This window comes from Cheilinus undulatus, linkage group 10, assembly GCF_018320785.1.
Source record: "Cheilinus undulatus linkage group 10, ASM1832078v1, whole genome shotgun sequence".
NCBI lineage: Eukaryota > Metazoa > Chordata > Actinopteri > Labriformes > Labridae > Cheilinus > Cheilinus undulatus.
Window position 1 is genome coordinate 40,646,762 of NC_054874.1, and position 24,167 is coordinate 40,670,928.

Below are 24,167 nucleotides of genomic sequence, written 5' to 3' on the forward strand. Positions count from 1 at the left end.
CTCCTTTCTGTTGCATTTTGACCTTCCAATATTTTACATTTAAAACCTTTTTCATGTTTTAATTTGGATTTTTATTCTCTCTCTCTCTCTCTCTCTCTCTCTATATATATATATATATATATATATAGGGGTGATTACCTTTCTATGTGGATGAAGACACGCTTTTATTTTGAAAGAAAACAAGAAAAATCACAGAACCACAGAAAAGGATTGAAATGATAATAAGGTCAGGTCATCTCTGGTCAGATATGGAGACATATCCTGGTTCAGCACTTTGCCGTATCAACCTTGGTCCTCTGGCCTCCTCATGGCCATCCTTCTGCACCAGGCCCATGTCCTTCTCTTTAGGTATCCTCTAGGGGAGGAAGAAAAAATTGATACAGCATAGTATTGCGATATTTTGTCTGGGGATGTATCGTCTCGTTCACCATTGATTTTTTTCAAATTAATTGCCTATAAGGTGACAGTCACACAGCAGGAGAAAGTTAGTACAACCAGTATGGTAGCACCAGAGAAAGGACTCTAGGAATGGAAGCAGGGCAGGAATGAGATGGACATGACACATGAGGTTTGCAAGAAATGCTGCATGAAAATAAAATCCTGTGGAAATAAACATGAGGGCAAGACTAATGCTAAATCAGCTAAACAGTTGAAAAAATGCTATAGATCGCAATATATGGCAATTTATAGTATCGCAATACTCACTGTATTGCAAAATGTTTCAAATTGCAATACTATTGAATCGTGATCCAAGTATCGTGATAATATTGTATCGTGGGGGCCAATAGTGATTCCCACCCCTAGTATCCTCCCAGCTGCCCCCTCCACGACACATGAGGGCACCCCCAGCATCTGGACCAGCCCACCGGGTCATGGGCACCCAGTATGGGGTGAGCTGGATCAGGCCTGGGAAAGGACACCAGGTGCCTGTTGAAGAGTTGCTGTATCAGGCAACTAATCCTTCTCATCCTTACTCTCCTGAGCATGTCAGCATTACCTACACAGTCTTGCCAAATATACCCAAAGATGCGCAGAAGAGAAGTTGTCACAAAGGAGTCCAGTCGGCAGCTCGGGCCATTAGTCAACGTCCAGGCCTCAATCCAAAAACAAGAATAAGGGAACAGTAAAGATGTGAAATATTTGAAAACAAGGTATAGATGACTTATGGCTTGTCCACTGAGCTGTTTGTGAGTTTTTAAAGTGAAATAAGACATTTAGGAGCAGTAGTGGACTTATTATAGGGAGAAATCTGCTGAAAGGACAATAAAGCATTCAAAAAATAACGCACTAATAATTGACCTCAATTACATAGTGATTTATGCATTAGATCTGAGAGCCTTAACAATAACATACAGTATAATAACATCATGATAGACATTTGTAAAAAGTTAGAAGCCAAACTTCATGAGGTCTGCCCTCAAGAGGAGAAGAAACATCTTTTTTTTTTCTTTTTTTAACGTAAGTCTATGTGATCATTTCTGATAGATTTCAGGTAGTCAGAGAATCTAAATACCGATTGGCTTTAACAACCCCACATCAAGTGGAGTTCTGGCTAATTTAAATGTTTCATTCATAGCAGATTGTTATCTGCACTTTTATGCAGATATCTGTTTCATCGTCAAATAAGAATACCACTGATGGGAGCTGGTATGTCATTAGTACTGATAAAGCTCTGTCTGCTTATTACCATAGTGTTTTAACTCTTTATACCAAAGCATGCTAAATAGTAAATACATCTTGAACCACATAGAGAAATCAGAGCACTTGACATGCTGAGAATCACCGCCCCTGTGTGAAGATTCTTCATTTTTATGTAAAATATATTGATAGGAGTTTTTACTGACAGTGACAACCTTTAGAATCAGTCCTCTATTGTGTTTAAATGCTTACAGTGGAGTTATGGTTGAATACTGAACCACTTCTGCAGACTTCTTCATGGTGTTTCTTTTCTCTGCTTTGTTTCAGATCTTATCATCAGACTGGCAAAGGACAAGTTTGGAGCCATTCAGTCAGAGTACCAAAAGGTAAACGATTGCATTGATGTTTGCTGAATTGATTGTTTTGTAGTGAGTGTTCCTTTGCTTCATTGTATTTTTTTCTGATGGGATTCAGCTATCTATCATATAAATGGCAGGGAAGAAATTACCTCTGAGATACTCTACTGATGTAGTCCCAGAATCCTCTGAAGCAAAGAGCTAATAGCTTTTACAAGCCAAAGCAAGGCCGTCATTTGCAGGTGATTGCTTCTGGCACAACCTGTGAATTAAAAACGAGATACATCTTTTGAGTTTTATGAGGAACAACTTTGAGAACCAAAGATGGTTTTCAGCTTTCTGACAGCCAGAGATCTAAAGGAAATCCTGTGAAAGTTCACTTTGTACCTTCCTCTCAATTATGGGAGAATGTGCTGTCGGTGTGCGGTGTTACAATATGCAGCTATGTGGATATGCATGCCAATTTTGAATTCTTTGATTTCTCTTTTTTGTTATTCTGTTTCATCCACATGTTTTTGTTCTGTGGCTTTGCTCTTTCTTTGACGCTGCGTTGCCTTTGTCTTCTGCATGCCCTCTTCATCTGATCTGCTCTGGCCTACCTCAGCCAGAGAACATAGTGCTGACACTTCAGGTAAAGTCTGCACACTGGATCTAACTGTGCAACCCATCCCCCTGTCCCATCATGCTCCTCTGTCCTGAGTCATCAGGGCTGCACAATTTTAGATCAAACTGTACACATTTCACTGATATATCATATAGGGTGGTTTCACATCAATCATAAAACAACATAATTGAAGCCAAATGATAACTTTGCCACATGCTGTGGTGTGCTGCCTTGGTAATGTGTGGTAAACGGAGCACCAAACCCTCCAAGTGCTCACGTGTTGTGTCTAAAATGTTCGTATTTTTGTTAAAACAGTGAATTTAACACTTCAATTTACACATTGTTAGTGCAGGTGAGAGCGTAGCTCAATCAGAAGCCACTGAACAAGTGTTCATGCTCTGTAAAATACAAACAGTTCAAAGCCAGTGTGTAGAAACACCATGCCCATCAATGTCTCTGCTAAGAATGTAAGATATGAAAACGTCCAGAATGAACTTCAAAGTAAAAGCCTGATTTTTTTTTAGAATTAGAATATCAGCATTTTAAAACAATGCTTTTACTCTAAAGTTGTTTCTGGGGCAGTAGTTCCATCATTGAAGTCCTTTTGCAAGGTTGTACAGAGCTTTATCAGGTAGCTGTCAAACTTTCTTCACAAAAGACAGTCATAAAAAACATACAGTGCTGGGAAAAAGTATTTGCCCCCTTTCTGATTCCTGATTTTTTTTTTTTTTTTTTTTTTTGCATATTTATCACACTTTATTGTTTCACATCATCAAACGGGTTTTATGCTGTGGTGTGACCTTAATGCTCAAAAACCCTCCAATATAGCTGAGTTAAAACAATTCTGTGAAGAAGAGTGGGCCAAAATTCCTCCACAGCGATACGAAAGACTCAACACCAGTTATTGCAAGCGATTGATTTCAGTTATTGCTGCCAAGGGTGGCACAACCACTTATTAGGTACAGGGGGCAATTACTTTTTCACACAGGGCCAGATAGGTTTGGATTTTTTTTCCCCCTTAATAAATAAAATCATCGTTTGGAAACTACATTTTGTATTTACTTTTTCTTTGTGAGATATTAAAATTGGTTTCTTGATCCGAGACATTAAGTGGGATAAATATGCAAAAAAATCCGGAATCAGAAAGGGGGCAAATACTTTTTCACAGCACTGAAGTTAATTAGCACATACCATTTTAATTATTCAAATTATCCGATTATGAGTTTCCTGAGATCTGAACGTATATGTCTTTTATTGATTTGCGTTAGTTATAAATAAGTTGAGCACAAATTTCTTTAACCTTTCCTGTATAAAATTGGTTGTTATAAAATATATAAAACCAAGAAATTTTGATACTAAATTATAAAGCTGTGGCTGCCTCTCAAGGCAAACAACAATTTCCTGAGGCCTCATCACTTGAAATTCATGCACATATGTAGATGCAAAATCAGTAAGTACTCATATTTTATAATCCTGATCTCAGTATCAATCAGTATAAGTGTGATTATGAACTAACTGGTGCTACATTCTTTATACATGCTGGTTTTGCCAAAAATAGCATTCTGCCCTCTTATTTGCGACTGATAATGGAAACAGTTTGTTGCAGAGCTTTTAGGATTAGTTAACCATTTCATTTTACATTGTGGTTAATCATGACACTGTATAACGGCCTCATCCTTTCTGAGCTCTACAGAAGATGTGGAAGTAAGAAGGAGGCTGTTGACTTAAAAAAAAATATATCATCCATACTAAGAGGATGAATTTCATTGTTGGAATAAAACTTAAACTAATATCACCCAGTTGATGCCATGTTTGCCTCATCTTCTTGATGGATTTGCAAATCAACTACAGGAATACTGCCACCCTCTGTTTTAGATTATGTACACCTTCAAGTGTGCTTGGACACAAAACAATTTTGTTAATGTAAAAGTAGAACAGCAGCAGAGAGGGGAGGGGGAGTAGTCGAGCTCTGGCATTGTAAGAAACAATCTTGCCTAATGTGAAAACACCCTTAAATGTTTGCATATTTGGATCTTTTAATTATTGGAATTTTTTGATTTCTTGTGCAGCCCAATGACTTTTACCCAGCCACCCCATCCAAATGTAGTTCCTGTTTTACACCAGACACATCATTTGTAAGATATTCATGGAGGAGCAACAATGCTGACCGTATCATAATAGAGGGGTATTAGTAAGGACTCTCATAGTTTTATGGCTCTGACTCTTCTAGCTGCAGTTACAAAATGGTATCCATTGTTGTCCTACAAGGCAGCTGAGAAAGCGAGCCTGTGACAAACTATCACATTCAAATCAAAGTCATATCAAATCGAAGTAAAAATCCTCTCCAATTTAAGTTTGCAAAGTTATATCTAAGGGTCTTAACCATTACCATTCAACATTAGTCAGCATCAAACCCATTTGTATATATTACTAACTGGTCAGTCACAAAGATAGAAGAGCCTCTTGATAGTGCAGCAATGTTAAATAAATGTAAACCCATAAATGTTCAGATAGAGTAGCTCAGAAACCAAACCGCAATCTTCTCTGCTGCTCAGCAATATTTGCTCTGATATCCAACCAAACCACAGCAAGGATGAGTGACAGATGAATAAATAACACACACAAACAAGCACCCACTCTTGATCTTTTGCATGCTGACATTTGCAGAAGTCCTTCACTACTATAAATCTCCACTCACTGTCCTCCACCACTGACACACATTTCAAAAATGCTGCCAAAGAGAGCTTCATACAAACATGAGTCCCCCAAAGAAATTTAAAACATCTTTAAATCAATAAACAGCATCTCTGCTTATGTCACAAAGTCCTATTACAATGAAGGGAGATTCATTTATTTTTCACTTTGCCCTGAAATATGTTTATCACAATAACATACCTAATAAATATACTAACAACCAATGTTTAAAAGTTCATAACTGCATCAACTTACTTGATCAACACAAGAAAAATCAGTTAATCTTTTTTGCTTTAATAGGTCCAGTGCAGCCATGAGGTAATACAGAATGACTGTACATGTCCTTTGATTCACATGTAGAAAGTCAAGCAAAACAAAACAAAAAAAATAAACCCTGATGATTTTGGCTTTTACCTCAGAGGTATGCACTAATATAGTTATGTTACAACAAAGATTATCTAGTGTAGCTCATAGTGAAGCTAGTGTCTTTTTTTTGTTCATTTCTGACCATCTCCTTTCAAGTGCGGTAATCAATATTAGGAATGTGTGCAAGCAGCCAACTCAGGGGTCAAACTAGTCAGCACCAGAATTACTAGTTGGTTTAACTAATAATGCAAACATGCAGTTCAAGTCAGACTATGAGTAAGCAGGCACCTTCCCCTATTTGTGGCTATAGCTCTGATTAATGGCTACTACTACCACAATGCTCTTACTACCAGGATGTGAACAAGTACAGTGGATGGAGAGCATCTCTAAAGGCAAAACACTCTGCCAGTGTTTTGTTTTAGAAATTGGAGATAGAGTTTATACAAAAACTGGGTCAAGTAAACTGGCATATAATGCTTGATTACAGCACAGACTACAGAGTGTTGGATGATGTTGGGTGACGTCAACTGTTTGGTTAAAGGAGCTCCACCTCTGAGCTATTTTAGGCAGACAACTTGAGGTCACTACCTCTGCTCTGTCATGTTTCCAAAAAAAAAAAAAAAAAATTAATTAATTCCAATTCCCCCACCATCCCAGGATCAAACTGCAGGCTCTGACTCTGGGTTAAAGTTCAAATGTCATAACTCCTCAATTTCTGCATGTGAAATCATTTTTGAAAAGTGATGAGGTAAGAGCCTATAGACGCCAAACTCAAACTATGTTCTGCTGCTGATAAAAAAAAGTTTAAAACATTACAAATGTGATTTGTCTGACTGAACTGAAGCTGCATTTTGAAGCCAGCCAGCCTCCATGAGGGCCTGTGTCCATAGCTGGCTTTTTTAGTGCTGACAGCACTTACTTTGATTCAAAACCAACGTTGTCCAGCATTCTGAGCGCTCAGTACCCTGGGCTGAAAAAATGCCCTCAGTTTCAGCTGTTTTTGTCATGCTCTCAGTTGAAAATGGTTCAACATTTGAAACAGCATCAATATCACTTCTAGCTCACTTGCACATCAAAATCAAGAGGGGGCGGGACTTCTGACAATAGCTTCATCTTCATTCGAGGGTAGTTTTCAGGTCCTCAGCTGCTACCTGAGTCAGGACAAGATTCTTTTGTTGTCAGCATATCTTCTGTGTGACAATTCCTTGAAATACATAAATATAAAGCAAATAGAGCTATTTTGAAACAACATTACAGATTCTACCAAGGAAAGTGGAGTTCCTCACAGCCTTGTATGTGTGAAACTGCAGTTTCTTGCACTTTCACAGTAGTCTCATTTATGAACATCAGAGGTTGCTGTTTGGACCAGAATGATGCAGAACTAGCAAAGGCATTTGGATGCTTACTTGAATGGAGTACTGGCTGGAGCAGATATCACTACTAGTGTTACCCATGCTCAGCAAACTAATTTGGCATCATTTACCTATAATCAGTGTAATCTTGTTAAACTATACTTAATTGCAATAGTTACCCAGCATTTTCTTAACTTTAGACCAGTTTGATCTCAAATTGCATTTAATCAACAGTGAAATTTGTTGCTCAGAATATCCCTACTACACACTTTGTTTATGCAAAATGACAAATTTACACTCTCCCACAGCATTTCAATGAAAGTAAAGCAGATCCCTCTTTTCACTGTAGACTGTTTTCTTACTGATGATTGGCTAATCAGTAATGTTCTTGTGTATTCTAAATGTAAATGAAAGGCTCCATCATGTGCAATTTAAAGAGCCCAGCTGTGATCAACTTCTTGATGATGTTTGTGCGTTTGCATAACTTAACGCTTCAATTTTGCTACCTAAAACTCTCCCAGATATCACTGTGAGTAAGTTTCTCCAAAGTAGTCCTATCCAGTTTACTTACGAGCAGTGATAGCCACAAAAAACAATAATAAAAGGAAACACAATAAACACCGAGATGATGTAAATGTATTCACAGTAGCTTGTTTAACAAGGCATTTAGCTTGCAGACAATGAGCATCTTGCTTCATGACACGTAATGCCTTGTGGCTGCCTTGATTAAATCTGATTAAACTTAGAAAATTGCCCGTCTTCACCGCTCAGATATGCTGCCACCTCATCACCCAATTTGTTCTGATTGGAAGGTCACCTCCTTCTTTTGGGCACTTGCCAAGACAAAGCTAAATCTAAAAATAGCAGATGCTGCGGGCTGTTAAAGTGTGGTGTTGGGGAAAAAAAACATTTCTGACCTTTTTTTTGGAAAAGATTTACCCAATAGTAGCAGAGGCCAGAGGCAGGATGACAATGCAAGTGTTCAGATTTACACAATGTCCTCAACGACTGGGCCGACTTTGGTGCCTTTAGATGACACAAGGCCAAACACACTCACACATGCCTAAAGTCTCCCCTATATATTCATTTCTTAGTCTGACTTCATTTTCAAAACTCCCTCGTAGCAGTGTTCTGTTTCCAAACAACCAAAACTCATCCATGTTTTCATCCCTGAAGGTCAGAAAGATTGCAACTTGCTGACTCTTCTCTCTACACCTTGTAAAGAATGTTTCTGAAACAGCTTGGAGCTTAAAGAGGTTGGATTAAACCTAAAGCCTGAGATTTATACGTTTGCACAGAGATTTTCAAATGAATCAAAGAATACTCCTCTCTGACAACTTCAGAAGCAATTTCTTTATGCCCTCATGTTAAAAAGTAAAAGCTGCAGGTCTCTGGAGAAGCCAGGGTCATTGACTTATGAGGGCGATTAAGATTAGTGCACATCAGCCGGGAGAGCAGTCCATCCTCTCAGAGGCAGTGATAGCAGCCCTGCTTTGATCCTTTCATAACTAGAAGCTATTGAACATTATTGTGACAACTTACATACGGTAAGGGAATTACCAATCCCCTTTTCAATTTTGCCAATTTCCCATGTCTGTACTGAGTGTGGTTTAGATGGCAGCAGATTAACTGAGAGCACTGTGGTACATGACGAGAGGAGGGGGAAACTCCTCTGAGAATCTGCCAACAGCAGCAATTTAACTAGCGCAATAGATCAGGGATAATTTGTAAGAAATTGTGTTGAGTCACCTTGAATATTTTTAATTATCAATCAAAATCCAGGATTATTGTTTCCTCTCGAGGGAGCTGTGAATATTTCACTTTCAGAGATGAAGGCTAAACCTAATTTATACAGTGCAAAGAAGAAATACTAAACAGGTTTCTTTTCATATATGAAGGTTTGTGATAGATATGACTGTCAGCATTCCTTTGCTCACTCCTGTGTGAACTGACTCACTCCATACATTTAACTCTTACTTGTCCTCCATTTACTACCTCTTTCACCTCACTACTTTCCTTTTAACTGTTTAATCCCAGACATTTCTGACCTCAGTGTTTCCCAGTGAACTATGCTATACCAAGGTGGTGGAGCTGGCAGGGGTGGGGTTGCCCCTTCCTCCCTCTCTGTCTCTTCTTCTCTTCCTCCTTCTGTATGCAGTTGTTAGCTCAAAATGTAAAATGTATAATTTAAACTAACTCACTTTAAGCAGTGTGAACTGAACTTTGAGCTAGCTCCCTGTGAACTGCACACACTCATACTCCTGCACCTCTCCCCTCACAGCGTCTTGTTTTACGCCACCTCATTTCATAGATTTATTTAGTGTGCTTCTGCCGTTTGACAGTAATTATCAGAAGTACATTAAATAACTAACATTTGCAGCATTTTGAATTATGTTACTTGATATTCTATTATTACATCCAGGCACTGGGCGCATGGGGTTGTTGATGGTGATGATGTGTAACACAATGAGCGTCCTAAATCAAGAGTTGCTGCAGAAAAAGTTTAAAAGTCATTAGAGGTTTCAGTTTTAACAAAAGACATCACAACTTAATTGGTGTAATAACTGGAGGGATGTGAGCAGGTCTTTTCTTTCACTCTCTCCCGCTATTGCATCCTCCCAAGATGGTGATTATATATTTTAAAAGGGTTTATGATTATACCTCAGTGGCTGTGAATTACCGGGGCAGCATGCCTAAATGAATAGTGTGGTAATAGGTCCAGAGTGTTATGGGAAACACTGGACCTGTACACCAATTTTCCTCTCTAACTATTCATTACAGATATTGTGTATCTTAATTTCATTAAAACAACTAGGAGTTGTGAGCCTGACAGTTTCCATGTTTTTGTTATCTTTTTGCCATATCTTCCCCCCAAGGTTATTATATAGGTTGTTTGTTGTCACATCACAGATGAGTGCATGGAGAATTACTATCATATTGCCAGAGTTTTCCAACTCTTCAAATTGGGGAAACAACCATCTAGAGTCATGTTACTCAAAATCACACTTTCCAAAATGTGGGTCAGGACCTATTGGTGGGTCACAGGAGGTCCTCAAATTGTTTTTCAAGATTTCTTTTCTACAATAGACTACTTGCGTCAGCTAATTATAGCCAAGAGGGAGCTCTACCCTATCACAAAGCAAAAGTCACAGTCATGGGCATATTGTTCCAGACCAGACAGCTGCTAAAGGTCCAAGGGGGCAGATCATATAAAGAAAGCCAATGTGACGGAGGTAAAGTGACTTCTTCCAGGCTCATGATATGGAAAGCGCCACGTCAGGATCAGATGCAATCCAGAATTAATGCTATCCAAGCTAGCACTGTCCATCAGCTCAACCAACTAGCCGAGGACTTGATAAGCAATAATGTAAGGTAAACAGAGCTGTTGGGTCAAGATGGCTTTTATCTTCTGGGGAAAAAAAGTTTCAGAAACACTGCTCAAAAGTAGTGACACATTCAGGCAAAAAAATACTCTAAAAGCTCACAGATAAAACTTGTTTTTGTAAAATGTAGGGGTCATACCTAAAATATGTAGACATTTCTGCAGTGTGCAGGACCATATAAATATGACATACTAACATTCCCATTGATGCCGAACTGGTGTTTTTCACTTCCTGCCCCCATCTGAGTTATGCACAGAATCACGTGACTGTGAACAACTATTTACTCAGTTGTTAGTGTATGAGCTGACCCTAACTTACTGAAGATTTTCCCCCCTTTTATTAGGGTGATAATGTTTTTTCAATATGTAAAATTGTTAAGAGTTGTGTTGACTGATCTTGATAGTAAATTTAGTGGATATTGCTCATTAATTCATTATCCATTGTGCTGTCCAGTTTATAGTCAAAAGGCTCTTATTACATTTAACATTCAAGTGGCAAGTCCAGATGAACATCTTATATGAAGCTATTGCTAGCCAACATACTTTCCTTAATGAGATCTTGTATTGTCTTTCCAGGAACTTAACATGTAAATTGTCGTTTCATTAATTGCATACTTCTGCCAAGAAATGAGACAAATGCATTTACTAAGACTGGGGTTTTGCAGTGAAACTATCTCTTGTTTTAAGAAAAAAATATGATGTCATGATTTTAACCTTAAACAGCTCTAAAGTTTTCGGTAAGCTTGAGTTCTTCTGCAGCATACTATCTTGTAGTCCTATTGAAGCAGGTTTTTAATCAGAAATGCCGTCTTTCCCCTTCATTAAAGTAGAAAAACTGCATCACAGGGCTGCATGGATGGCTCTGAGTCCCTTGAGTATTTCCCCGTCATCCTCCATGTGTTGTGATCCTCATATCCTCTGTGCATATTGCGTTTGTCTAACCCAGCTAACAGTGTAATACTACACAGTACTCTCACGAATACGTCAGAGGGAAGCTCTCTATATTTATACTGTGTAATAATTAAGTAGTTGGTTATTGAATTAACAAGAGGTGTTTAAATATTAAAAATGGTGGATTCTCCTTCACTGGGGAATGTTATGCAATGTGTTTATTGTTTATCCATAAATCCCTCTTGGAAAAGAATAGAGAATTTCCAGCAGTAGGATCCAGATAGATATTTTTAGATCTTTTGCTGTTTTTATCCTCTGCCTCCTTGCGTGTCCTCCCTTCTTCTTCCATACACCATTTGTAATCAATCCTTCCTTCTTTCCCTTACTCCTACACTCATCCAATCCTTTTTGTCTCTCAACAACCCCTGTTCCTCCCTGCTCTTGTTGATTCATCTCTCTTTCTACCTCTGATCCCCTTATTTCCATCTGATCCCTGGGTTTATCTCCTTTCTGTATTATATTTCCTGAATCATTCTGCCACCATTCTTTATCTCATTTCTCCTTTTGTTCCTCCCATGCGGACCCCAGGCCATCTACTATGAGATAGGCTTCCTAGTATGTGCGGCGGTGGGCCTGCTGTTCGCCATACTGATGCCACTAGTTGGCCTCTTCTTCTGCATGTGCCGCTGCTGTGACAACTGCGGCGGCGAGATGCACCAACGACAGAGAAAGAACGCAGACTGCCGGAGAGGCCTGTTGGGGACGCTGCTCTTCTCCACGTCGCTGGTCATCACGTGAGTATGACACATCCTTGCACTAAACGGCACAGATTGGGATGCAAGTACTGCTATCATCTTGCAAACAGGCACACATTATCTGGTGCATACACCGTGTGCATGCACGTACACGTGCAGAGGGATTAATGGCAAACTACACCTCTGATCTTGGAGTTTTCATTCACAGATTGACACACTTTCTACTAATAACATACTGTGCACACATACACCTCTGGTCATCTTGTGGGTCTGTGTCCCACACAAACACACATGCAGTCATCAGCCTTCCCCATCCCCCATCTGTTTGCTATATATAGTAAAGTCCTACTGTGGATACTATGTGGCAGCATCCCTCATACTTGTGTTCAGTCTAAGCCCTGTCATCATAATCTGCAGCGGATTCATGCTGAATGATATTTTTAACTATGCAAGAATTTATTATTATTATGTCAGTGTTCATCTAAAAAACTAGTACAACAAAGATAAGCTATGAACCACAATATATCTATTTGATCACGACTATTCTTAACTACTTCATATCTTAGTGGTTTTTGTGGCTTTCACTAGATTACTGAATATCATCCACTCCTAACTGTCCTCCTTGACTCACTGACTGCCTTTAAGTTTAATGTTATTCTACAGAAGCTCTCCGGCTATCATGTACATATTTTGCATACCCATTTAAGCACTTAGTTGATTATTTCATCCTCTTGGGATTGCAGTGAGTCCTGCTCTTGAACTAATTCCTGGACTACCAATGTTTCAAGTTTAGTAATTTTGATTAATTGTTTTAATATAGGAACTTGATAAAAGACGCCTGCAACTATTTCCTTCCTGAACCCCGCAGCTTATAACTGCAGTCAGTTTTACCAAGATGTTTTATATTTGCTTGAAAATTTTTGATAGAACTTTATAATGCATACTCAATAATATTACAGGAATATGAGTGACTATAGGGTAATTTTTTACTAATGTAAATGAATACAGTAGTAACAGAATCCAAAGAAGTAAGAAATGGTAGAAAAATTAGTGAAATATACAGAAGCTTTGAGTGGACAGATAACCATACACTTTATATTTATTTTACTTCTTCCCCATGACATCCAGAAAGCGCTAGCTGTTTTCTTGAGATCTTGACTTATTATTGTTGCAGTCTCTGAATAGCGATGCTGTATTTCAACAATAGTGATTACTTTCTTAATAACTCAAGAAACAACTGAAATTTACTGATTATCTTGGGAAATGAGAACACAACAAAATCTATAAATGCACTGTTGTGGTACTGCCATAAGAAATAATGGTATTTGTAAAAAAAAAAAAAAAAAAAAAAATGTAAAGCCAGTAACTTAGTTTGCCAATGGTCTTATCAGTTGTAGTTCCACCTTATTTTTATCATTTTTAGTGACCACTGACAGACACAGTAAGACATCCTCACTACAGTAGTCAGCGGTAGTGTTGGGAATTCCTGCTCTTTTTAGTGATCCAAGTCATTGGGCTCAGCTCAGCAAGAAGAGCCAGCTCTTTCAGCTCTTAAGCAGCTCCTAGTTTTAGTACCACTGGCCTCATTTGACCTTCCATATTTAGCAATAACATATGATTGATATTGGTGCTGGTGTTTTATATTTTACTCTAGTTAGGAATGTTCGCAGGTGTCTATTTCCCCATTTGGCCAAATGCTCATTTAAATTGAATTTAACCGACTAGCCAAAAGAGAAGAAAATACTTAGTGAACAGTCAAATTAATCATAGGGTCATCATGTCAGCGGTTGTGATGTGAGCCTGATATTCTCTGTACAGCATGGCTAACGCTGCAGCTATCTCTGCCTGTGGTAGATATATATATAAAAAGAATAGAAGTAGCAACAGCACTCAGATGGGATCTAGATCTCTTCATGCACATAGGAAAAGCCAGCTCTTTGAAACAGCTTGTTCACAAATGACACATCTCTAATCAGCAGAAGTAACAGTGTTGATATTAGAATACTATGCGTTTTAGTCAATAATGATGATGATAGAGGTGTATTTCAGTCAAACACGTAACATAAAAAAATCCCAGTGAACACGGTTGTCAGTAGCTTTGTCAAATGAGGTAAGTCATCTTGAAAGCACTCACAACAAAACTTGTGAAGACTGGAATTGGTGAAGTGGTACACAGGTGGTACAATGAGGTACACAGGCACGCAGAATGAATGTGTACACAGGTGGCAATCTTAAGGCACGCCTTGATGGCTGTGTAGCTGTCCATTAGAATACTTCTTCTGAATACTAATCCAACTGCTGTTAAATAGATATTAGGATGATAGATGGCTCCTTGGTTGATCACAGTAAGCCTTCAGTAATGCAAGATGTCATCATCAAGAGCTCAAACTCTGCATCTAAAGCTTCAGTCCAGTTTAAATGATTGAAGAATTTTATCTCAGTGGATCATTATCACTATGAGAAGGTCATGTTTTTGCTGAACTTTTAAAGTCCTTATTGGATTTTTATCCATAACTGGATTCAGACAATAGATCAGTCATCAAATCTTACTGAACTTTTCTCTAGCCAGTTCTCTCATAAATTATGGATGTCTTTCAAACTTTTAGAGTTTTTATTTAAGAATTCCCTCTTTGTTGCGGCTATTGCTTCACTGCAGCTCAACATTAAGACATGAAAATGATGATTTTATGTCAAAAGACTAACTTTAAAGTACTCTTACTTGAATTGTCTAGCTCAGACTGCTAAAGCCTCATATTAACTTCAGAGAAACTTCAAAATACGTTTTGCACAAAAAGATTGTTTGTTCCCTCATTGCACATTTTTAAATGCATAAAGCAGGAATTGGGGGAATGATTACAGCTAGTAATTCCAGGATTCATATGTATTCTTTAGAGGACTTTTGAAACATATAGTTTCTTTAAATCTTACAGCCAAAATCAACAGAAAGTGTCAGAATAAGAGCTATGTCAAGTCACTCAAGGAGGGAGTGGGCTTTAAACGGCTTGAAGAATTTGTTGAGTTTACTTTGTGATTTTCTGTTTGAGCCTATTACATCACCGGGCTGTTCTGCTTCTTGCGAAACTCATCTCTCAGAAAATGGACCACAGGAAACTCAATCCACTCTGTTTTGTAGTCTCAGCGGTAGAAGAAACAGTAGCCGTTGGGGATGTAGCAACAGTACAAAAGGCTTAGTGGAGCTGCGTTTGCCTCTTGTGCTGCACTGTAGGCATCCAGGAGTGTACTTAGTTTGATGTCCTTTGACTTTCTGTCTTTGTTGGAACCAAGCCCGGTTATTAGAAATTCCAAAGCAATATCCTGGGAGCCAAGACGCCAGAGTCTGAGAGCATCCTCAGAGCTCTTATTAAATCTCCCCAGCTACCAGGCAGAGACGCTGCAGAGGCTCTAATGAAGCAATTACAGTCAGGAGAGGGATGAGTACCAAGTGCTGGCCCAGACTCCTTTTACTACCACTGGGAAGCTGACAGCCAGGAACAGAGGAGTGGCAGGGGTGATATTTATTTTCCAAGAAGTGTTAAAATTGGATTAAAAGGGGTACAAGACACCCAGGAAAGGGCAAAGACGATAACATAGCAGGGGACAAGACAGGAGATTGTTTGTACCAAAAAGAATATATTTACCAAAATATTAGATGCTACAAACTCTGTCACGTATATGAAGGGCAGAGTTCAACATTACAAAGAGACAGATAATCAACCTATCTTTCAAAATGCTGGCTATATATTAAATCTTTAAAAATGGGATTAAATGTATCACAAACACAACACACCTAAAACTCCACAAACTTTTAAGTAATATTACTGCACAAACAGGCCAATACTAGTAGCTGATATAAAGTTAGTATATGTAATATAAATCTGCACTAATTTTCATATCTGCTTATATTAATATCATGGCGATAATATTGTGCATCTCTAAGCACAACATGACATTGTTGTCACAACTTCCCACTTTCATTTTCCTCTCTTTCCCCTCACATTGGCAATCATGGAACAAGAAACAAAACAGACTGACAACAATGGAAGTGTCTACCGGAATATTTTCACGATTTTTTTCACTTTTCTGACTTGCAGAGCATATTAGCTTGTGCAGATAGTGGTGCATTAATAACAAACATATTCTTTTGAAAGTAAACTTTAACTTGTGTTAAGACAGGGGCAAAACTATTTGGCTTGCTGCTGTCAAAGGCTGGTCAATAAGCACCACACTTGTGTTCTCCGCATTCAAAACAAAACATGAGATGTCTTACTGTTTAAAGAGAAAAATAGAATTTAACAGATGCAGAATGAAATATTTATCAGATGCAGTGTGGAAAACGAACATCTGAGGCTGCAAGATGAAAAGCAATATCAAACAATTGCATGCTGTAAGAAATAATGACTGAAAGTATAGCGATCAGAAAGAACCTTTGAATTACAATAGAGCTGAGAACAGGATATTTATGTTGTCATGTTGTGTTTTTCCACCATGTGGTGCCAGTTCAACTTGTCCTGATCCCACTCATTTTTTTTTTTTTTTTTGTTTTTTACCATTTACCATTGGGGACTGTACCTGATATATATTTTTTGGTATCACCTCCATTGGGGTTCCAGGCAAGCTAAAGCACGCCACACAGTTTTCCCCTCCAAGGCTGTGATTGGAGGTGCTATGACATGAGATCTTAAATATTAAACACATTCAACATGTACAACCAAAAGTCCTATTGTGTGTGGTAAGCAATGAGAACAGCTGAGCAGAGACAAGCACTATTCACACAAGAGCAATAGCCAATCAGGAAGCAAGCTGACTGAAGGAGGGAGTACAACAAACGCAGCCATGACCACGATAATAAACAGAGAGCAAAGATTAAGATGGACAGGAGAAATGGAGGAGCAACTTGTTGACTTGTGGCAACAAAACAAGTGTTTAACGACACACCTCAGACAAACTGACAAGGGAGGGAGCTGGACTGAAGTGGCAACCATAATGGCTTAGCATGTAGCTAACAGCTAACCACAGTAGCTTTTTCATTTTGAAGTCGCATTTGACCGTCTAAGATTAGGATTTTGAGAGACAAGACCTGGCGGAGACTCTCTTAGCTGGTGAACAGAATCTGTTAGTGTGTGGTGTTGAGTTAATCCTCTTGTTCCACACCACACACTATACAAACAAAATGGTAAAAGCAGTGATTATTTGTTGCCATGTGTGGGGCCTCTCACCCTGAAAAAATAGGTTCAGATTTTAAAAATCTTTATGTGTGTTATCTGAGCCTAATGTCAAGTAGAGCATCATGAGTGGAATGTCCATAAGTGGAAGCTGAACCTCAAACTGCTGTATGATTTTCCTAAACTCTGTTTTTAATTGTACTTTCAATGGTCTTTTGTCTTGCTGCAACCATCTCTGGAGCACAACTGAGGACTTACAAGGCCACCATCGGCCGATGTTCCACCAATGCACTGGTGCATCGCTTGTTATTGGAAAAAAATATATATATCTTCAGTGATCACTATTCAAAAATAGAAGTCATAGTGGAAAAACAACACAGTACACCATTGATTGTACCGTGATAGGTGACAAGGAGTCTGACAGGATCACAGAATCTCCACAGAATTGTTATACAAAGGATATATGTGATATAATCAGGGCAGGTGGAAGTCGGCTGCATCAAAGCTTTTGGAAACAATGAGACATACAGTAATTGGCACAGAGTAATATTAGTAGAAAATGGCAATCTTTCATCACACTTTGCTGTGAAGGTGGCAGGGTCAAACCACAGAGTAGCCTCCAAAGTGCTGTGGTTGTAAACGTGATTGAGTGATGTTTACTGGGTTAGAGTAGTGCTGTAGGGGTTTGGGCTTTGATTCACACAGATGCCAGTCATGCTCAGAGCACACACGTATGCACAAATGCTTTAGCTACAACACAGACCGGCTTGTTGTTAGAGCCAGATCAAATCTACAGCATGGAACAGATGTGATCATCAGTGCAGAGTTCAGTCTGTGTCACTATTTTATATAAATATTGTGCATTGATAGAAAATTAGTCTCATCACTGTTTGGATAGAACTGATGAAAAAATACTGTCAATTTAATCAAGACATTTACATAAACACTCATAATTTCATCAGAACCAAATTAGAGCAATTCTCTGATTAGTGCTGCTGTCTAATTTTACATTTTCAGCAGGTTCACTGAAGTGAGTAAACCCTGAAATATAAATGAGCAAAAACTGATTAACAAGCCTGGAATTGTTGATTCTAGGATGACTATGACATTTAATCACATTAGACTGATTTCTTTCAGAGCTTTGAATCCTGGCACGTGCCAGTAGAGGTGATTGACAGAAAAATAAGGTTTGGAAAATGTTAACAGATGTGTGAAATTAGTGGGAAATGTATATGAATGTAATTAAACTCCACTCCACAAAGCCATGTAGAGCAAGTTAAAGTAAGAGTTACTGGAACGGGCAAAATGTTAGTGGTAATGATGCGATTATAATGAATGAAAGTCAACAGCCTTGTTATGGGTATGTTTTGTCTGATGAAGCCAGAATTACTGACCCATAGCTGAACCTGAACTTATATAACCCAAAAGGTTTAATGCATTTTTTCTGCTTCTTATGCGGTCATGAAGATGACATCTGTATCCACATGAATATTATTGTATTTATACCGGGTCATGGGCTACAGCCTCTTCTTTGGTTTCCTCTTAAAGATCTTGAAGGCTGACTACATCCTCTTATCCCACACTGTTGAACAATTACACGTCTGTATCTGCTGGTTTCTTTTTCTTGTATAATCTCTATTTTCCACATTAAAAGGGATTCTTCCCAAATTTAGAGCAGGTTTTTAATCGATGCAATCAGGTTTTTAAACTTTGGTGCTATATAGCAAACAATCTGTTGTCCAGAACCTTGTAATCAAGTGTGTTATTGAAGGAGGGTGCAGTTGCATGTTGGAAGGTTGCTGTATAACCAACCATCTTATGTGTATTAATTAGAACAATTGCTCACATTTAATTTTGATTAATTGAAACGTTGAGTTCAAATGCTTAATATCTTTGGAGTTTGGGAACTTTAAATAACCACTGATTAAAGCCTCCTGCTTCATACAAATCCGCACCTGTACAGCCTGAGCTATGTGATCACCAGTGCTGTTGATGATGAACAACAGCATGTCGACACTTCTCAGAGGCTCCATCCTGCCTGAGTAACAGCCCACGTGTGCTTGTTTGTTGTGAAGGTATCATGTCTTGGCTCATGCATAAATGCATGTACTCTTTAGTCAAACAGCATGTTGCATTATTCCTGCCAGCCATCGGGAGGCCACACTGTACCTTATTAAATGAAAAGCGTGGGCCGTTTTAGTTGCTGCTAATCAGCCACATAACCTCTGTATGAATTTATAATGATAGAAAGACTGATACAAGATTGTTCCTTCTGTTCTGGCCAAGTGTAAGATCCCAGCCCCATGCTGTTACCCAGCATGCATTTCAGCAGTCTCTTTCAGTTGCTGGGTGTCCAGCACTATCAACACAAAAGGTCTTGACATCATGGCCTCAGTAATTCATGCTTATCGTATTGGGTCTAGTTAATGTAATGTAGGCAAAAGGGACTGAACATGCAGCACCCTTCACTTTTAATTTCAGTCAGTTCAGATTTAAGAGCTTTATCCTCCAATTAGATTATTTCCATGTGCAGTATCTTCAAAGGGCTGACCTAAGTGATGGACTATGAACAACTTCACTGGCTTTATTTGGACTCAAAGTTTTTTTTCATTCATTACTTTACAAAATGTCTTTTTAACAGATAGACAATAAGGATGCTTGAGGTTAAGCTGGTGGGTTTATTGTATTGGTCATCAAGGAAAATCAAAAAAAGTAGGAGATAAGTCAAAGTTTAGCTCTTGGATATATGCTTTCAGGGGGGATAATATGATATCTAATGCAAGGCTCACAATAGTTCCACTCTCATTTATGTGACGGGAGATATGTGCACTGAATTCTGCTGAATTATTAATAAACTGACCCAGTTAATGAAAAGTAACAAATTTTCATCACTGGTCCAGATTTTACAGCTCAAGGACTGCAGCAAACAAACACTTTGAAACAACAGATTAATTCAACATGTGACCATTCATTTTTACACTGACTTGTCATAAAACAATATACAGGTTCTTAAAACTATAGACCAGGAATTTTACATTTCTGCAGAGAATCCAGGAGATTTTTTTCTGTTTGTTTTTATGAACATTGTTTATCTCTTTTAAGCAAAGCTAAAGCAAAATGTAAGAGTACATTAGCACAAGACAGTTAATTAGGTACAGAAGATACTATTCAGATAAGGTATTAAGATCATAACGCTTTACTGTGTTATGCTTTTACAAGAATTTTCCGTAAGACATAAATCACTGGGGGAGTGTGCTGCATTTCTTGTTTTTGTATAAAACAGCATTTTCAAATAGCAAGCAAGTGTCAAATACTGCTTCTCATCGAGCAGCAACAGATGCTTGCTGTCCACACTGCACATGTTAAATATTCATTTTCTGCCCTGTGAATTTCAGTTTCCCTTGCAAACAGTATAACATCCGGTGCTTTTTTTTGATAGTGGAGAAATGGAAGAAAGGTGCTTTGTATTGACAAGCCTTTGACAGCAGTGTGCTAAGTTTTCTCAGGGGCTGACAAAAGTCAGAGCACAACATTTCAATCAACAAGAGGGTATTAACACTATTTTCACCACAAGCCCTGCTGAGTGAGAAAGAGGAAAGAAAATCAAGAAAAGTTTTCCTGTCAAGGACTAACAGGACTTTGCTGAAGTTCTGGGGTGTAGTGATATGCTGAGGTCCTAGTGTGTTGTGTTGTGCTGTGTTGCTAGCTGGCTGCTCTGACACTCAAGTAGGAAACAGTAACTCAAGCAGATTTTATTTCTGCTGATGCTGGCTCTTGGATGCAGTTAGGACACAGACTATGGGTTAACTTTAGATGCCTTCTTCATTTTAACTTTTAGACTTCACTCAATTTGTGATTCATTTCATTCTAAGGATGAAACAATTTGTCAGCATTGTTGACAAAATCAGACTTTGATTGTCACTGATCCGCTGGTATGTGATTTCCATGCTGTATGTGTGCATGGAATTGTTTTGCAGCATGGAGATTGATGTAGAGTGAGCCATCTCACATCTGTACAATCATTGTTGAGAGTTGTATGCAAATAAGCACCCTTGAGGTGGCACCAGAGCTGCTTGATTACGGCAAAACCATGATCGCAATTAATTTAATGAGAATGTGGTAATTAAACAGGACTACTACCTGATTTTACATCTGCATAAATTTCACATGACAAGGCCTCAGTAAATTGTTGTGTTGCCTAGAGAGGCAGCCATCAACACAGAGGTGGGAGAGAGAATGTGTTGCAACCGCAGCTTTGTAACATAAAGTGTTGAAATTATTTGGTTTTATGAATTTCATAATGACTGATTTTATACAGAAAAGGGTTAAGAGCTGTATACACATCTAAATTAAAATGAATGCACATCAAAACATCCTAGTTCACAACCCACTGTCATACCCAACAGTAGCCAATAAAGTTACTGTGTGGACTTCAAGAAAACAGTCTATTTACATTTACAAACCTAAGCTTAGGAAACATACAGGTGCAAAAGAAACTGTATGCATAGCGGAGACAGAGAAGGAGGAAAAGAGTGAGATCGCAACTAAACAAATATCACCTGTAACTTGATGATTTAAATAATAACACAGCATATGCAAATGGTATCTGTGATTTATGACTGTTTTTTTATAAAGAAAGTTTGACAAGGGCATGAAGAAAAGCTTGTCCAACTTTGCAAAGTGACTTCAACAACTGAATAACTTCCAGGGAAAGAACTTGAGAATAAAAGCATTGTTTGAAATGTGGGTAGTCTTATAATTGAAAAACCAGATTGAACTTTTACTTTAAAATGCATTCCAGAAGTGTACAGCAGTTTACATTCTCATCAGGAATAAGTGACAGGCTGAATGCATACAGTAAATCTACTTCGGCACATGCTGGTTTTCATCTCTCCCTAACTTACAAAGCATGAGCCTTCATTCATTTGCTTCAGATTGAGCTGTGCTCATGTTGTCAGGTACTGCTGTGTTGTTGCCCAGAAACAACACTGCGACTACCTGCTGTGCTTTAAAGGAAGGGTAGGTGCACACCGTTCACCTCACATTACAAAACAAGCACATCACAGTTTGCGGCACAGTAATCATGCTTTCAGTTATCTTGTTTTTCCTGATATTGGAAGTTAAAAATGTAAATGTATTTGAAACTCAATTAATCACCCACTACTAAAACAACTAAAGGGCAGGAGATGCAAAGTCATCTTGCCCTAAGAGTGTTTACTCTTGACGGTGCTGATAAAAATGTTAAACTTGCTGCTGCAGAGCCCTTGTTCATGTCAGAGAGCCCAAGGGAGACCTGTTTGTCTGCTGCAGCACTGGTGCTAACTACAGGACAAACACCATTATTTCAGCCCATAAGCAGCAAACAACAATCACACATGGGAGCCGGCTTGAGTCTTGAGGGTTGGGCAATTATTGTTGCACACACAGCTTAAATGTAACACTCGTCCAGGTAATTCTCTCAACTATCAATCACTATTTTTCCTCTTTCTGGTGAAGACAACAACATAACTCCACCTCAAACACTCTCGGACCTCAGGTCTCTTTCCCCACTCGCTTTATCACCTCCACACTGAGAAAAATAAATCGGGGCAAAAGTAAATTTAACTTAATCTTCGGTATCAACAATAAAAAAATCCAAGTTTTTTGCCTGACATGAGTAAATGTAATTTTGTTTTCAGTTTCTTTTGTTAAAAATACAAGACATTGTTAATTTTTTCCTAGACAAGAATAGGTAATGGTAGCTAATGTAAGCCAATCTTCCAAAGTTAATCCACAAAACTAAGCCTGACTTTGTTACTTTTAGCCTACTCAGTTGCATTCTGTTTCAAAACTACAGAAAACTACATTATCTATGAATAAATGCTCCCTGTGATGCATTGTGGGTATTTCAAATGAGTGATGGTTTTTCTAAGAATCAGGAGTTGATGAACTGCTAACTGAAGACATGGTAGGGATGGTAGATCAGATTGGGGAGATTCAAATCCAGGGATATGTCAGCAGAATTTTCCCATGATGCCCTGGGGCAGAGTGTTTATATGTGTTTAGATATGTTTAAATGTGATCAGGTGAGTGTAGATGCTGAATGTTGTACAGAGATCACTGCTGGGATTCCTTTGTTCATCTTTATTGTTGATTTTGATGGTCAGCACGTTTGCACCATGAGTGAAAAGAGTACTTTCTGAAAATGAGTTTGACTGCTTGACTTACATATGTAGTCAAAAATGTACTCATTCTCTGTCAAATTCATTGATGAGGGAAAATCAAGAAGGTGTGGAAACAAATGCAGATACTCTCTTTGCAAGCATTGTTAAAGGTGTTTCTAATGAATACCACTAGTGGGAGGGAATCATAAATTCTACTATTCATATTATCGTATTATCATTGAAAGCACGAGTCATTTTTACAAGCTGAGAATTATTGAAGCTACATGTATTTCAAAGAAAACATTAAGTTAAACAAAGATTAGTCTCGTTGAATCTACTTGAAAATGTAAGTAAATTTCACTTTGATTTTTTTGCTCTTGAACTAAAACAGTGTAGCAGTTTTTACAAAGATTAATCTGGCTAATCTCCACAAAAAATGATGCAAAAAGTTGCCTAGGTTCTTCTAAGTAGATAAGGCTAAACATTTTTATCAGTACACTGCAGCACTCAGCTGGTCACAAACAAAACTATGCTCCTATATCATAAGGATTACATGTTAGATTTTTTAAAGTAGACCTTACCCATCATGGGAGCACACTGATAAGCCTCCAGCATCTGAAGAGAAGGTACGGTAGACGTCTCTCTTTTAAAAATCCTTTTTGACATTTTTCTTGATAGTTCAAAGACACAGCAGTGATTTTACTCACAGGCCATATTTTTAGCCTCTCTACCCTAAAACACAGTACTTTTTCTCTCCTTCATACATATTTTTTCTTCTTCCATTCATAAACTGCAAAAACTCAAAATCTTACCAGGTATGTTTT

The 24,167-nt window shown here is 38.3% G+C and overlaps 1 protein-coding gene across 9 annotated transcripts in view; it reads left to right on the forward strand.

The window, feature by feature from the left end:
- The window catches only part of prom1a (prominin 1a), a 138,530-nt gene that overhangs the window by 60,776 nt on the left and 53,587 nt on the right, over window positions 1-24,167 (forward strand). For all 9 annotated transcript variants that reach the window (XR_005992466.1, XR_005992468.1, XR_005992467.1 and 6 more), the window contains exons 2-3: window positions 1,966-2,024; window positions 11,872-12,077. Coding sequence is in view for 4 of the 9 variants with exons in the window: in XM_041797624.1 (XP_041653558.1) it covers window positions 1,966-2,024; window positions 11,872-12,077 (265 nt within the window). In the remaining 5 variants the exon portion in view is untranslated. The remainder of the gene's footprint in view (window positions 1-1,965; window positions 2,025-11,871; window positions 12,078-24,167) is intronic.